The sequence below is a fragment of the Trachypithecus francoisi genome, unplaced genomic scaffold (assembly GCF_009764315.1).
Source record: "Trachypithecus francoisi isolate TF-2019V2 unplaced genomic scaffold, Tfra_2.0 Lachesis_group5, whole genome shotgun sequence".
Classification (NCBI taxonomy): domain Eukaryota; kingdom Metazoa; phylum Chordata; class Mammalia; order Primates; family Cercopithecidae; genus Trachypithecus; species Trachypithecus francoisi.
This window is the reverse complement of record NW_022681470.1, coordinates 58,010,901-58,027,947: the sequence shown is the minus strand read 5'-3', so window position 1 is coordinate 58,027,947 and position 17,047 is coordinate 58,010,901. Positions and strand designations below refer to the sequence as shown.

General features: G+C 50.1%; 1 protein-coding gene across 1 annotated transcript in view; it reads right to left on the bottom strand.

The window, feature by feature from the left end:
• Positions 1–4,431: 4,431 nt before the first annotated feature.
• Positions 4,432–17,047, bottom strand: part of IGFN1 (immunoglobulin like and fibronectin type III domain containing 1) — a 37,749-nt gene continuing 25,133 nt past the window's right edge. Inside the window, 10 exon segments of the mRNA XM_033197399.1 lie at positions 4,432–4,967; positions 6,146–6,307; positions 6,310–6,471; positions 7,256–7,555; positions 8,286–8,481; positions 10,307–10,395; positions 11,385–11,687; positions 14,348–14,476; positions 15,527–15,700; positions 16,241–16,540. Coding sequence (XP_033053290.1) covers positions 4,954–4,967; positions 6,146–6,307; positions 6,310–6,471; positions 7,256–7,555; positions 8,286–8,481; positions 10,307–10,395; positions 11,385–11,687; positions 14,348–14,476; positions 15,527–15,700; positions 16,241–16,540 — 1,829 coding nt within the window. The 3' untranslated portion in view covers positions 4,432–4,953.

Sequence of the window (17,047 nt, the reverse complement as noted above, 5' to 3'; positions counted from 1 at the left end):
TAGGCAACTGTTATTCTTAATTTACAAATGAGGAACAAGACATAAATAGGTTAAAAATCTTGCACAACTAGTTAGCAGTGGAACTAGTCTTTAAACCCTTAAACATATGGTCAGATTCTTTTTTATTTTTAATTACACTTTAAGTTCTAGGATACATGTGCACAACGTGCAGGTTTGTTACATAGGTATACATGCGCCATGTTGGTTTGCTGCACCCATCAACTCGTCATTTACATTAGGTATTCCTCCTAATGCTATCCCTCCCCCGGTCCCCCACTCCCCAACAGGCCCCAGTGTGTGATGTTCCCCACCCTGTGTCCAAGTGTTTTCATTGTTCAATTTCTACCTGTGAGTGAGAACATGCAGTGTTTGGTTTTCTGTGTCCTTGTGATAGTTTGCTGAGGATGATGGTTTCCAGCTTCATCCATGTCCCCGCAAAGGACATGTACTCATCCTTTTTTATGGCTGCATGGTATTCCATAGTGTGTATGTGCCACATTTTCTTAATCCAGTCTATTATTGATGGACATTTGGGTTGGTTCCAAGTCTTTACTATTGTGAACAGTGCTGCAATAAACATACGTGTGTATGTGTCTTTATAGTAGCATGACTTATAATCCTTTGGGTATATACCCAGTAATGGGATCACTGGGTCAAATGGTATTTCTAGTTCTAGATCTTTGAGGAATCACCACACTGTCTTCCACAATGCCTAAACTAATTTACACTCCCACCAACAGTGTAAAAGCATTCCAATTTATCCACATCCTGTCCAGCTGTTGTTTCCTGACTTTTTAATTATCGCCATTTTAACTGGTATGAAATGTTATCTCATTGTGGTTTCAATTTGCATTTCTCTGATGACCAGTGATGATGAGCATTTTTTCACGTGTCTGTTGGCTGCATGAATGTCTTCTTTTGAGAAGTATCTGTTCATATCCTTTGCCCACTTTTTGATGGGCTTGCTTGTTTTTTTCTTGTAAATTTGTTTAAGTTCTTTGTAGATTCTGGATATTAGCCCTTTGTCAGATGGGTAGATTGCAAAAATTTCTTCCCATTCTATAGGTTGCCCCTTCACTCTGATGGTAGTTTCTTTTGCTGTGCAGAAGCTCTTTAGTTTAATTAGATCCCATTTGTCTACTTTGGCTTTTGTTGCTGTTGCTTTTGGTGTTTTAGTCATGAAATCTTTGCCAATGCCTATGTCCTGAATGGTATTGCCTAGGTTTTCTTCCAGGGTTTTTTGGTTTTAGGTCTAACATTTAAGTCTTTAATCCATCTTGAATTAATTTTTATATAAGGTGTAAGGAAGGGATCCAGTTTCAGCTTTCTACATTTGGCTAGCCAGTTTTCCCAGCACCATTTATTAAATAGGGCATCCTTTCCCTATTTCTTGTTTTTGTCAGGTTTGTCAAGGATCAGATGGTTGTAGATGTGTGGTGCTATTTCTGAGGCCTCTGTTCTGTTCCATTAGTCTGTATGTCTGTTTTGGTACCAGTACCATGCTGTTTTGGTTACTGTAGCCTTGTAGTATAGTTTGAAGTCAGGTAGCATTATTCTTCCAGCTCTGTTCTTTTTACTTAGTATTGTCTTGGATATTCGGGCTCTTTTTGGGTTCCATATGAACTTTAAAGTATTTTTTTCCAATTCTGTGAAGAAAGTCATTGGTAGCTTGATGGGGATGGCATTGAATTTATAAATTACCTTGGGCAGTACGGTCATCTTCACAATATTGACTCTTCCTATCCATGAGCAGTGTCGTCTTTTGACGTCCATGAGCAGTTTGTGTCATCTTTTATTTCATTGAGCAGTGGTTTGTAGTTCTCCTTGAAGAGGTCCTTCACATCCCTTGTAAATTGGATTCCTAGGTATTTTATTCTTTTTGAAGTGATTGTGAATGGGAATTCTCTCATGATTTGGCTCTCTATTATTGGTGTGTATTGATTTTGTATGCTGAGACTTTGCTGAAGTTGCTTATCAGCTTAAGGAGATTTTGGACTGAGGCAATGGGGTTTTCTAAATATACAATAATGTCATCTGCAAACAGGGACAATTTGACTTCTTCTTTTCCTAATTGAATACCCTTTATTTATTTCTCTTGCCTGATTGCCCTGGCCAGAACTTCCAACACTATGTTGAATAAGAGTGGTGAGAGAGGGCATCCTTGTCTTGTACCGGTTTTCAAAGGGAATGCTTCCAGTTTTTGCCCATTCAGTATGATATAGTCTGTGGGTTTGTCATAAATAGCTCTTAATATTTTGAGATACACTCAGATTCTATACTTGATTGGCAAGGACTTTTTTTGGCTTTGTGTGGAAATGAATGAAAGTGCCATGACTGTTCCTTTTGCCTTCATATCCCACCCCAGTTACAGAAGTATGCTAGCCCCTCCCAGGGACACCTAACCTGGCCTGCCCCAGGATATTGGCATTCTTCTGTCCACTGCCAAAAAGACCACTGTTTTCCATTGTCCCAGTCCTGTGAGAGTAGAAACCCTGCCTCCATCATGGTTGGTGCCCAGAGCACACATACACCTGTAAATTTGGTCCAGGAATGTTTCTCTTTGGCATCAGACCAAAGGGCTGTGATAGCTACATAGGTCACCCTAAATTGTCCAAACTGAACCACTTCCCAGTCCTTTAACCCAATTTTTGCTTTACACCTCCTTGCCTTTGCTCATGTTGTTCTTCACCCCGATACACCCTTGCCCATTCCTGCCTGTCCACTTGCTACTTTTCCCTCAAGTATGTTACCACTTTAGGTAGCCCTCCTTGAGGTTCTCAGCCTGCAGCATCTCTCCTCCTCTGAACTCCTCTGGACTTTATTGGTGCCTTTCTTAGAGTATGCATCACCGGCTACCTTGGATAATGGTTCTTGGTATACAAGTCTTGCCTCCCTACCACGGGTCCCTTGGCGATAGGACTCATATCTGAGTCACCTTCATCTCTGCCTCCACAGTGCCTGATCCAGGCTCATCAAACAAATGAAAGTGTCTCATGAAGCCATCATGGGTTATAGTCTTTTGTCCTTATATTGCTTCGAAAGGTCAGTTCCTTGTACCCCACCCTTAGAGGTGCAGAAAGGTCTCTCTTCTCATCCTTAATATGAGTGTCTGCTCAGAGCTAGGCATGCCACAGGCACTGGGTCACCCTCTCTGTGCAAACGACTTCTTCCCTGCATTTCTGAAACCACAGACTATTGGCCTGAGGCCCTGCCCTGCTTCAACTCCAGGACTGCGCAGCATGGAAAGCACTCAGGAGAATAGCCCCACACAGGCTGAGGTGTCCAGCCGCTGCCTCTCAGTTTCTAATCACCTCCTTCTTTTCCCATGGCCATGCTGTTGGCCTGCTGTGATAGCAAGGTAGAGATAACAAGAGAAATTCCAAGGAAAACAGCTTATGCAGGTTTCTTTGGTGGGGGAAGGAATGAGCTGTAAAAGGTCGTCTGGTCTGTGCCCCTGCCTCTGGGGGACACTCTTGGTCTGTTTTGGGTGAACAGTTCTCTCTCCAGTTCAGAGAACCTTCCCTTGGTCACATATTCTCACTCTTCAGAAACGGATTTTTGGCATTAACCCCTCCTCCCGTGATTTACCCTCCTTCCTTCATGCATCTGACCTGCAATTGGTGGCAAAGGGAGACTGAGGGAAGCAGAAGCCAGGATCTGAGCAGAGGGAGTGAAGGGCAGACAGTGTTCTAGCTCATCGGGTTACCTGCTGGTGACCTCAGAGCTGATGCCCTGGGAGAGAGTGGGGCTCAGACTTCCCCGGGGCTCCTTCCTTTCTTTTGGCTCCTGGAAACTCTGGAATATTTCTGGCGAGCCCGAGAGTTTGGGGGCCATGACTTGAGGATAATGGAGTGCAAGGGTTCTGGGGGCAGTGGTGGGGTGACCCACCTGGGAAAGGGAGCCATCCCATCCCTCCTGTGACATGGTGCAGTGGGGGCTGTGGAGAAGGTGAGGAGGCCCATGCAGCCTTGAGTGAGTCACACTCTCATGCACTTGATGGCCTCGTTCTTCCCCTTCTAACAGGGGCTCAGATCCTGGAGTAGGATTCTCCCCAACTCAGACTCTTTCTAGTCCTAGGGAGTGACAGACATAGGACAGTCCTAGGTAACCCCAGCCCTGTGGTCTCCACACATATAACACCTGGGGAGGCCTCCAGCCCTGCTGCTCACAGGGTTTCTGCCAGTCAGAGGAGTGCAGGAAACACGGGCCAGGAGGAAGAGAAGCATCTCTATTACCCTCTAACCTTTCTTGGCTTTCTCACCCTTGCAATCAACTATGCAGGCCTGGGCTGCAGGAGAAGAGTCTAATTCTGAGCCCATTCTCTCCTCCGTCCAGAACCCACCCATCCTCCCAACCGAAGCCTGGAATAAAGGCTCTGCTTTGGAAATCTTTCCTCCAACACACCCACCCCAAGTAAATTTGCAAATGATCTGCCCGTATTAGCCTAATGTTTTAATGAAGAAATGTACACAAAGCACATGCCGCACCCCTGTCCCCACCACACACACACCCTTGATGCCCCAGTCCTTACCCAGGTCCTCTGACCTCCTCTCCTCTTCCCTCCCTGTGGTCACAGCAGGCCCAGCTGTGCCCACCCTCCCTCCAAGGGGCTCAGCCCAGGAAAATAAGGAGCCGGCCCATCCTGCAGGCAGGTGCCCTCTGGATCTCCTGAAGCGAAGAAGAAAGAAACCCTTATGGTGAGGATCCAGGAGGTTCACTGTCATTCCGTTGAGTGGCTTAGCTTGGAGCCAGGAGGCAGAATGGCCTCCTCCCTTGTTTTTCTTCCCCAAGGACTTCATGTCCTCCTGGCCAAAACCTCACCAAGAGTCTTCTCACTCCTGTCTTCCTGGGGCTCTGGGCACAGCCTCCATCCTTGGGATTGGCTTCCCAGGCCAGTGCAGGTGTCGGAAGTGAAGCTTCAAGGGTCCAGGACCATCCCAGGGTGAGGTGAGGCTAGGCGCTGGGTTCTGCAAGACACAGGATATTCCAGTTGGTCCAGAGGGGCAGCCATCCTGCCTGTTCAGTGGTGAAGAAAACTTAGCATGGTGCTTAGGCTACAGGCTCTGCCGTCAGGGGGTGTGGATTCAAATCCGGAGCCACCATGTGCTCTCTGAGCTTGGGCGAAGCCCTTTGCTGGCCCCTCAGGAAACCATAGCCACACCCAATGCCAGCTTTGTTCCAGGACTACATGTGTACACAAGCTGGGGTGCTTCGAGAGTGGCTTCCTAATGCCTAAGCACAGGTGTTACAGAGAGGAGAGATACTCTGCTCCAGTGCAGAGGGGTCATTTTTCCACAAAGGTCACCTGAGGCTTGCCTTTTATTACTATTCAAAATATAAGGTGTTCTAAGCGCTATTGAAGGAAAAACTTTATTAACATATATTATCTGCACTACTGAAAAGGAGACTACCAATGAGAGAATAAGCATGGCTTTCTAGGCACTAAATGTCCGTATCTCGACATATTTAACAAAGAACAATACGGACGCCTGTTCATTTCTCAGCCTGCAATGTGTCGTGTGGCCCCACTGGGAAGCTTAGGTGGGCAGTACTCAGCCTTTCAATCAAGAGTTGCTCACCAAGTTCAAATACCTCAATTTAAAAGTGGGCAAATTGGCCGGGCACAGTGGCTCATGCCTCTAATCCTAGCTCTTTGGGAGGCTGAGACAGGTGGATCACCTGAGGTCAGGAGTTTGAGACCAGCCTGGCCAACATGGCAAAAACTTGCTTCTACTAAAAATTCAAAAAAATTAGCCTGGTGTGGTGGCAGATGCCTGTAATCCCAGCTACTCAGGAGGCTGAGGCAGGAGAATCTTTTGAACCCAGGAAGTGGAGGCTGCAAGTGAGCCAAGATCACGCCATTGCACTCTAACCTGGGCAATAAGAACAAAACTCCATCTCAATAATAATAATAATAATAATAATAATAATAATTTTTTAAAAGTGGGCAAATCGAGACCACATGCGGGCCTGTGTTGGTAGGTTAAATAGCTGAAAGTTATGCCATAGAGTCAGGCAGAGAGTCCTGGTCTCCTGACTCCCCACTGAATCCCTCTAGGCGTCCCCCGGAGGCTCCCTGAAGGCAGGCAGGTGACTGCTCTCCTGGCTTTCCTTCCTGTCCCACTGCCAGGGCAGCCACCATTACCTATGACAATGAGGGTGGCAGTACTGACTGCCTGGCCCAGCGTGTTCTCGGCCACAGCCTTGTACTCTCCGCTGTCCTTCAGGGATACGCTGGGGATGGTGAGGGAGCACACGCCCATCAGGTCAGTGCTGTACACTGTGGGGTTTCCTTCCAGGCTGCGGTGTTCTTGAACCAGGTGACGTGGGGCCGGGGCGAGCCCTGCACAGCGCAGCTCATGCAGCACTCGCAGCCCTGGGGCAGCAGATGGGACCGCAGGCCCACCAGGAACCGGGGCTTCTGGCTCAGGTCCAGCTCCCGGTAGCTCTGAGCCTTCACTGTGAACTTGTCTGTGGTGAAAGCCAGGGTGAGAGGGAGGAGGGTGAGAAAGTGAGGAAGGCCTGGCTGAGACTCGAGTCTGGATAGAGAGCTCAAGATGCTACCATGTAGGCCTTACGTGGGATTTCCTGCCACACCTTGCCTGCAAATTTGGACCCCAAGGCTTGCCTCATTCTATCCTTTTCCTAAAATTCTTTATGGATTTTTTTTTCACTTTATGTATGGATTTTTTTTGTAGCTAACACGCATTCACTGTGGACAATGAGAATACACTGAGAATCAAAGGAGAAAGAATAAAAACCAGTCATAATCTCACTACCTATAGATGACCATAGCTGACATTTTGGTGTAGAGCTTTCCTGACATTTCTGTATTTTATGAAAAAGAAACCTTCATTTGATTTTATAGCCTGCTTTTCTAGTGACTGATCTTAAGGTCCACATCTACCTTGCTGTAAAATATAGTTTGTTTTCAGAAAAATGTTAACCTCTATTTGCTTATTGTCTGTGGCTGCTTTTGAAAATCCTCCCAAAGGCACTTCAGACACCCAAACACCCACACCAATCTCATTCTCCCCACGGAGGTCAGGGATGTCAGTAGAGGATGTCAGTACAGGTAGATGTGAGGCAGGAGAGGGAGGAGCAGCAGCTCAGGGATGCTGGCTATTATTTGGCATGCTCCAGGCCATTTCTGCCACAGTCCCTATCCTGTGCGCCGGCCATGCTTGGGTGCATCCCGCTGCACTGCAGAGCGCAACCGCACCCTGCCTGCTCCTCCCTCTCAGGGGCTGCTTACCGCGCTGCCGGGGGATGCACCAGGGCTGGCTGGTGTAGGAGGGTTTGCTGGTCCCCAGCTCATTCTTGGCCACCACCCTGAAGTGGTACTCGTGGCCAGGGAGGACGCCCAGGAGGGTGAAGCGGTTGGTGTGGATGCGGTCGGCAGCCTCACGCCAAGGGCCATGTGCTGAGGAGCGTGTGAACACTGCATAGTGTAGCGGGACACCCCAGGCCTCGTCCGGAGAGGGCTCCCACTCAGCCGTCACCGTCCCAGGCACGTTCTCCTGTAGGTGGATGGGCCCAGGTGCCTGCGGACATGCTTCAAGACAGACAGCAGAGGGAGGTCACGTGGAGGGGACCCAGCAGGGCCGCTGCCAGCCCCCTCCAGGTCCCAAGTCTTCTGAGGGTCCTGGGGAATGCAGTCTTGCCACACAGGTAGCTGGGGCCAGAGTGAGCTTGGCCAGAGGTCCACAGTTATCTCTAGAGGGTGGAAAATCTCCCCAAAAGAGTAATTATAATTCACTTCAGTTTTTAAGTAAAATGACACAGGACAAGACATGCATTTTTGGACAGAGGCAGGGCTCTCATGAGGCTGCATTACAGAGCCCCCACTGTTAGTCTATTTGATCATTTCTGGATATCCAGAAGCTCCTCCAGGGCAGGGGCTGTGTGGAGCCAGAGCTGGGGAGGAAAGCCTTTATTCTGTGCAACGGCTGCAAACAATTTTGTCCCCTGGGTCTTTGGAGTGATGTAACAGTGGTGACTGCCTCTGCTCACTGACTCAAAGGGAAGGATAACTGAGGTTGGGGAGGAGATATGACATGACTGTCTCTAGGCTCCTGAGGCAGAAGGACAATGGAAGTACCCGGGGAGCTTCCGGGGTCCTTTCTACTTTCTATCATCAAGCACAGAGGAAAGGTGGAGAATGGTCACCTTGCATACCTAGCCCTGGTAGAGTGGCTGAGACCTATGACCAGACCAGTGGACATCTCCTTGCCTTGGTGAGTGGCCAAGCCAGCGTCCAGAGCCCAGAGCCAGGCCTGCCTCACCTGCCACCCTGATACGGAAGCTGTGGGCAACCTCCTTCCCCTGCAGGGTCCTCAGCACTACAGTGTAGAGACCACTGTCCGAGAGGCCAGCCACAGGGATCAGAAGCTGGGTGAGGCCATCCTTAGTGACGGTCACACTTCTTTTGGGCAAGGGCAAGCCGTCCTTCAGCCAGGTCACCTCAGGCATGGGCACAGCCTGAGAAAGGAGAGGAAGGAAAAGTTGAGAAGGGCAGCTGGCAGTTTCATGGAGGTGATGGCATTTAAGCTAGGCTGAAGGTAGAAGTGGTGAGAACAGCCTTGTACAAGGAGAAAGTTGGCAAGAAAACACAGGTGGGAAAGAGGGGTGGTGACAAAGTGTGAGGTTGGTGGATGGGGTTGGTAGGGGGGCAGTGGAACAGGAAAGGAAGTTGGACAAGGAGGTTTGGCAAAAATGCAAAGTGCCCTCCACATCACACCTATACAGACATCTGGATGTTATCCTGTAAGCCAGGAGCCACTGTTGTCAGATTCTGAGCAGGAAAGTATAATGAGTTCTGGAGTCACATGGCAGGGGGTGGGATGGGAATGAGAAGGGATGTGTGGGGAGGGGAGTGTTAACTACCCTGGCACCCACATAGGAGATAATTTGGCAAAAGTCTAGGAGGAAGATTTCGGTGTCCTGGCCTTGAACTGTGGTGACCCTGAGCAGGGTGGGAAGGCCAGCCCAGCTACTTGGTGACCGTGCCGCCAGTTCCCTACGGGGCCCTCAGTACAGGGCACGGTGGGTACCAGAGTCAAATGAAGACACTGATAGTAACTAACTGAACTTACAGGATTGTTCTGAGAATTTAAAGCGTTAATAATAAATACATGGAAAGCAGAGAGAACAAGACCTAGTACATGATAATTACTCAATGTGCATTAAATATTTTTGTCATCATTATCACTGTCATTATTGTGGTTAAGAACAAGTCATTTAGAGTAAGATAGACTGGTTTGAATCTGGCTCTGTGTGCTATGAGCTTCCTACACAGATGATGATGATTTTAAACAGTAATAATATTAGGACATATTGGGTGCTGCCATATGCCAGGCCCTACATATACACTTTCAATATATTAATTCCTTGAACCCTCGGACCTTTGAGATAGGTTACTATTATTATCCTCTTTTGACAGATGAGGAAGGTAAAACACAGAGACATTAAGATATTTGTCCTGGCTGGGCACAGTGGCTCACACTTGTAATCCCAGCACTTTGGGAGGCCGAGGAGAGTGGATCACCTGAGGTCAGGAGTTCAAGACCAGCCTGGCCAACATGGCGAAACCCAGCTCTACTAAAAATACAAAAATTAGCCAGGTGTGACAGCGGGCGCATGTAATCCCAGCTACTCTGGAGGCTGAAGCAGGAGAATCGCTTGAACCCGGGAGATGGAGGTTGCAGTAAGCCGAGATCTCGCCACTGCACTCCAGCCTGGGCAACAGAGTGAGACTCCATCTCTAAATAAATAAATAAATAAATAAATAAATAAATAAATTTGTCCAAAGTCAAACGGCTGTGAGTGATGACATCAAAATTTGAATCCAGGCAGTTTGTGCTTTTAGCCACCACCCTACTGTTATAAAGTCAAGTGGTGTTAGTGTTGGTTAAGGGTCACCCTGAGTCAAATGTGGGTCATGTGATTGCACAAAACTACATTGTGAAGCCAAAGGGGACCGTCGGCGCGGCCGGCTCTCTGAATTCCCGAACTAGGAGAGGTGGAGAACCGGAAGAGCCTTAATTTGGAGGTGCAGTAGCAGAAGCTACCACTAGAGGGATTTGCAGGCCTGGAGCAGAATGGCCACCCAGTGGCCAAGTGAGGGCGGTACCCTCAAGGAGGACCTGAATCCTTCCTTCCTCATGTCTCTGGCCTGATTTCCATAAGCCCAGGGCACTGACTAGGGGCCAAAAAGGAACAGGGAAGAAAAGAGAGCCACAGGGCTGAGTCTGGCCCCCTTGGCCTCTCTGGGCTTCCCTCCCCACACCCCTGTAGGTATACTCACTTCAAAGGAGATGGGCACACGAACAGTGTCCCCGACCTTGACCGTCAGCAAGTCCTTGGTGCTGGATTCCACAAGGAACTTGGGACAGACTGAAACACACAAGAGGACTGGTTACCTCCCTCCTGCCTCGCAGTTGGACCCCAGCCCCAGGTCCCCAGCAAGGCAGGGCTGGAGGGGAAGACTGGGCCAGTTGGGATGCTGAGATCCCAACACACTGGGGCCTCTAAAGGACTGGAGTGCAACAGGGAGCAGAATCTTCAGGGGGGACCCCAGGGGCTGGTGGGGAGATGCTAGCAGGGGAGGGACAGGAGCTGAGAAAGGGACCCTGCAGGGAGAGGGGTGGACTAGGCTGGAAAAGAGGAAGATGCTGATATGTGGCAGAGCACTTATGCTTTGCAGATGAAATAGACACCAATCTAAGACAGGAAGTGACTTGCCTGAGGTCACACCTTGTTCGGGAGAAAGCCAGGACAAGATCCTGGGACTCTGGACTCCGTGTGCTGTGTTTGTGTCTCCTTACTGTCACAGTGATGACTAGGGTCAGCTGGGGTGGCCCAGTGTCAGCTTGGGTCAAAGGCAGGTCAGGTGCTTGTAGTGGTTAAAGCCCAAAGGGAAAGGCAATCCTCTTTTCAATAATAACAGGGAGCTGGGCATGTCCCATTCTGAACGTGAACCACGGGAGCTGAGCTGCACTTAGGCCTTCTAAGGCCATGCGCAGGAAGCAGTCACTCTCTCTCCCAGACAACATCAACTTTGGAGTCTCCAGGTTTAAATCCTGGCTCTACCACATACCATTGGTGACAACGTGGGCAAAGTACCTTGAACCTCAGTTTCCTTCTCTGTAACTTCAGAATAGAAACATTAATGTTGTAGTATAGTTATGAGTCGTAATGAGAAAACATGTCTAAGAAGGGACTGCCTAGCCCAGTGCCTAGCACCTAGTAGGTGCTCAATAAATGTTACTTCCTGAAACTGAGGGTGGAGATCCTGGCTTAGCAAGTGCATGGCGGCTACTCAGGGGCCCCCTCTCAGGAGGGGCTTGCAGGGCTCAGAGGTCGGGGAAGGAGGCAGCACTCACCAGTAACAGGCATGGCTTGCACTAATGTGTCCAGGGCAGTGGGCTGGCTCTGACCTCCTTCATTAACTGCTGTCACCCGCACAAAGTAGCCCTCTCCAGGCCGAAGGCCCTTGGCTGTGTAGCTGGTGACTGGCACGGTGCCCGCATGGCACGGGAGCCACTGGAGACTGTCTGAGCCACACAGCTCCACCACGTACCCCTGGGCTTCGTCCCCGTCGTTGGTGTCTGGCCCAGCCCAGCTCAGAGTGAGGCTGGTGTTCGATGTGTTTGTGACTTGGAGATTCCTCACCGGCCCAGGGGGTCCTGCCAGGCAGCATGGGAGTGTCAGGAATGGCGTCTCCTGAGGGAGGCCACTCAGTGTGGATATTGATTAGCCTTCCTTGTGGGAGACTGCGAAGTTTTTCCACTTAGCAATTCTGCCTTTAGATTGTTCCTGAAGCACCTACCTTGTTCCAAATTCTTACTGTAACCAGCACTTTGTCTCCGTTATGTACACAGATCCCAGGCCACCTCTCCCAGGAAGCCTCCCCCAACTCCTTTCCCTCATTCATTCACCAACCTGCCAAATGCCTTCTCCTAACTATCCTTCTGTAATTCCAGAAAACCGATATTTTAGTTGATGACCTCTTGGGTTCTATTATCCTGTAAGACTGGACTTCTACATGTTTTTATTCTGAACTCTAAACTCTTAGAGTCAAGACTCTGCCTTTTGGGTACTCAGTGCAGGCTTCTTGTTCTCCACTTGTTACATGAGAACAATAATAATAGCCCCACCTACCCACAGAGGTTTTAGAACAAGCAAAAAGCACAATGAGTGTGGAACCGCCTGGTGAGCTTAAAAATACTGGCACCTAGATGCCACCTCAGAGATTCTGATTTAATTAGTCTGGGGTGCAGTCTAGGCATCAACATTTTTAAGAGTTTTCCAGGTGTTTCTAAATATGCAATGAAGTTTGAAAACCACTAGGCTAGGGCAGTGCTTCTCAAACTTTAATTAGTATAGAAGTTACCTGGGGATTTTGGTAAAACTACAGACCCTTATTCAGTAGGTCTGGAGTGAGGCCTGAGATTCAGCATTCCTCATAAATTCTAATAAGATGATGTTGCTGGGCCATAGGCCTTGCTTAGCAGCAAGAATCCAGAATATGTAGTGATTGCTGTGGCTGCTGTTAGACACTGCTTATCCTGTCCATTGTCTCTACTTCCCACCACTGATAGGAGAGATTAACAGGCTATGGGTCCATGGCTCATGCCTGTAATCACAGCACTTTAGGAGGCTGAGGCAGGAGGATAGCTTGAGACCAGGAGTTCAAGACCAGCGAGACCCTGTCTCTACAAAAACATAAATTAGCAGGGTGTGGTGGCACATGCTCATAGTTCCAGCTGCTTAGGAGGCTGAGGCAGGAGGATTGCTTGAGGCCAGGAGTTCAAGGCTACAATGAGCCAAGATTGCATGACTGCATTCCAGCCTAGGTAAAAGAGTGAGATCCTGGCAGAGAGGAAAGAAAGAAAGAAAGAAAGAAAGAAAGAAAGAAAGAAAGAAAGAAGAAAGAAAGAAAGAAGAAAGAAAGGGAGAGAAAGAGTGTGAGAGAGATAAAGAGAGAAAGAGAGAGAGTGTGAGAGAGATAAAGAAAGAAAGAAAGAAAGAGAGAAAGGGAAAGAAAGAAAGAGAGAAAGAAAAGAAAAGAACAGAGAAGAAAAGAAAAGAAAGAGAAAAGACAGGACAACCTTGGTCCATTTGCAAGGAGTAAGTTGCATGGGCCAGCTTTCCTCCCCCATCCCTCCATTCCACACCCTGCCCTTCCTAGGACTAAAACTCAGATACCACTTGAACAATGAAACTTACAGAATGTTCCGGTCTTGTTGGGTTCATTCAAACAGCCTGAACACCTGCAATGGGCTAGGCTCTGTGGGGCACAGAGATGCTCTCCAGGTGTTGACCACCTGGCCCATCCAGCAAGTGCCAGAAATGTGCTGCTCCCCAGAGGACTTGGTGTAGGCAAACTCATTAGGGGATGAGAAATACAGAGCAGCATTTTCTAAGCTGTATGCCTTGGAGAGACGCTTTTAATAGGTATTTTGTGAAAAAGCTAGATTTGGATCAAGGTTAGACAGGTTTTTTTCCCCTGCAAGACTTGGAAACATCATAGGCTCACATCATACACATCTTTGATCAAAGACATTTTTTGCTGTTCCTGTTGTTCTCAGAATGTCTGTTGGCATCTCTCGATACACTCCATATTCTCAAGACCACAGGTCTCAGATAGGAAACGCTATCTCAGACTGTAAGTTTCTCAAGGGCAGAGACCAGGATTGATTCACCTACTTCCTGGCACAATGCTGGCCATTTAGTAGGTGATGGGCAAATATTCATTGGATAGAGAATTGACGCTGAGCTTCCCCTGTCACCTGCTCTCCGCCCTGCCTGATGGGCACACAGGGGTGAGTGAATGCTTATGGGACTGGAGCAGGTGGGCCAGATTGGGGGCTGGCCTGCCTAGAGGCCAAAGAGTGAGTGAAGTGATCCTGAAAAGAACTCCCCCTTTTTATTTTGTTTTATTATTATTATTATTTTTTGAGACAGGGTCTCCCTCTGTCATGCAGGCTGGAGTGCAGTGGTGCAATCATAGTTCACTACAGCCTCCAGCTCCCAGGAGGGCTCAAGCAATCCTCCTGCCTCTGCCTCCCAAAGTGCTAGGATTACAAGTATGAACCATTATGCTTGACAGGGAAGGAATCTTCTAATCCCACTGCCTGGCTTCTGGGCCTATTTGATCTCAATATAGGGCCCCTAAGATGTGGCTCACCCGAGAGGCCTTTTGATTTTTATATCTCAGCCCTCCTGACCATGTCCTTCAGGACTGCCCCGACCTGTGACCTGTGACCTCCCGTCAAGTCCCACCCAGCTTCAGGGCTATCCTGTGCTCACTCCCACCCCCATCCTGGGTTGGTTCCCTACTTACTCATGGGGTCCCGAGCAAAGACGGCATCTGATGGGGGTCCAGGCTCTCCAGGGCCTGAGGGAGCCACAGCTGTGACCCGGAACTCGTACTGACAGCCCTGCCGCACGTCCGCCACCGTCCACCTCCTCTCTGTGAACAGCCCGCTCATGTGAGTCCCACCCGGATGGGGCTAGACATGGGGAGATAGCTTGGGTGCCTCCAAGTTCTGAAGGAGACCAAGCCTGGGGTCCCAACACATTCCTCCCTACAGCCCTCCATGCGCTGTGACTCAGTTCCCTCCAAAGTGGAAAGAGCACTGCTCAGGGCATCAGGGGCCCCAGATCCCTGTCTGGTTCCACCACTAACTTGCTGGATGTTCTTGGGCAAGTACCTTAATCTCCCTGGTTGTCTCTGCCTTACAGAGTTGCTGTCATATTTAAATAAAGCAGGATAACTAAATAGTGAAATTGTAAGGCTGCCCTTTGCTCATCTCTCTTTCCAGAGGTAAGGAAACTGAAGCCCTGACAGGCCTCAGCTTCTAAGTAGCAGAGCCATGACTTGAACCCAGGTCTCCTGGCAAGCTGTTCTGAGCCTGTTCTTCCCTCCTCAAACCTGGACTTCTGCAGCACACACGCAGAGCAAAGAAATGCTAAGGGTTACCAGAAGACCCCTCGCATCTGCCCAGCCCTTTGGCTTTTCCAAGTTCTTTCTGATCTCAGAATGCAGTTTGTTTCTTAGGAAACTACTTAGTGGGGCAGGGGACCCTCCTCTCCACTTCATGGATGTGGAAATTCAGATCTAGAGAGGAAGTGAACTGTCCAAGGCCAAGGCAAGAAGTAGAGGGGCCAGGGCTAACAGCTTCATCTCTGGCTCCCAGCTGGGATTTCTGAATCAGGGCTTCTTGACCTCAGCATGATTGACATTTTTTTTTTGCCAGATACTTCTTTGGGTTTTTTGAGAGGAGGGGGTGGGTTCTGTCCTGTGTACTGTAGGACGTTTAACAGCATACCTGACCTCTTTGCACTAGATGCCAGTAACATCTACCCTCCACTCAGTTGTGACCATGAAAAATATCTCCAGATACTGCCAAACCACCCTAGATGAGAACCACTGTATTAAACCAATCTGAACTGACAAGTTCCTGGCATCCTGGAGCCAGGAGCGGTCTAAGGAAGATCTGGAAGCCAGGACAATGCTCACCAGGCACCGGCTGGTCGTTCACTGCTGTCCAGGTGTTGCTCCCCTTCTTACGCCTCTCGATCAGGTAGCCCAGGATGTGGGCGCTGCCAGGGCCCCTAGGTGCCGTCCACGTCAGCGTGATGCCCTGGCTGGAGGCTGACAGGATGGCCGGCGCGGAAGGGGCCTTGGGGAGAGCTGGGAGCAAGGAAGATTCCAGTCAGCCAGAGGCCTTGAAAGGTGCCGGCTCACGGGGAGCCCCTGGGGGTAGGAGGCACGGGCATCTGGGGCAGGCCACACTCCTCCCTGTCCTAGCGAGTGTCGGGGCTGAGCCAGCCCACCCTAGGTCAGTGTTCCGGCTATTCAAGGGAAGGAATGAAAAGACAGAGAAGGCACCGTGGCACCGTGGCCTCGGAGCCTAGAGCCAGCCCTGAGGCCCCTCCGCCTCCGGTCCCCTGATAGGATGTTGGAGATGGATGCCTCTCTCTCTCTGGGGCCTGAGACAGTAGGCTTTGCTGGCCCATACCCTCACTCCTGGAGACTCTGTAAAACACTTCCTCATCTGGGTGCCAGATCCCAAATGCAGCTGAGGGAAGGAGTCTCCAGAGTGCTATAGAAGGGCCTCCGAAGCCCTGAGCACAGGCTGGTGTCATTCAGCCTCTGGGACAGCCTGCCCTCCTTGGCACAGTGGGGAGCCCAGGAGCGTCCCCCACCCCCAGCCCCAGCCTTTTCTCTCACCCTCAGGAGCCACCAATGTCTCCTCAGACTCCAGGGCCTCGCCAGCCCCCTCCGAGGTCACAGCCCGCACTCGGAAGGCATACTTCCTGCCTGGCTCCACATGGACATCCGTGAAGGTGGTGCTGTCAGCAGGGGCCTCACCCACCTTCAGCCAAGTGCTCCTGCCAGCCTGCCGTCTCTCCACCAAGTAGCACTCTACAGGCTGGCCCCCATCATCCCTTGGGGGCCGCCAGTGGAGGCAAACACCAGCCCTGTGGCAATCCTGAACCTTCATGGGGCCTTGTGGGGGATCAGGCTTGTCTGGGGACCCACAGAGAGGAGAGGAAGAGGAGGGGTCAGAGGAGCTAGATGGGAACGGCGCCGCCCCCCGCCCCCCTTCGCCACTCATCAGTGGATAAGCCTGCAATGGGGCAGACCCTCCAGAGAGCCTTGGGCATTACCCAGAGGGCCACACATTCTTGAGATGTCCCCACCCCCAACACATACGTGCACCCAGGGATGTGCCATGGAATGCACCAGCCCCTCCCAGCTCCACCGTCCAGGGGCTGGTATGGACACCTGCTCGGCTCACAGCAGTCCTACCTTGCTGGCACCACTCAGGGCTGGGGACCACCATCCTACCCAGCAGCTTCCTGAGGGCCCAGTGCATTGGGGTCAGAGAAGCGTAATTGGCTCCCCCCTAGCAGGAGCCCAGCACTGTGTTGATCTCAACTGCTTCTTCCTAAGCAGTCTGAGCAGAGTTAGGGGTAGGTCTGGATCTTAAACAGCATGCAAATGAGGATCAGAGCCACCAGAGATCACACCCCA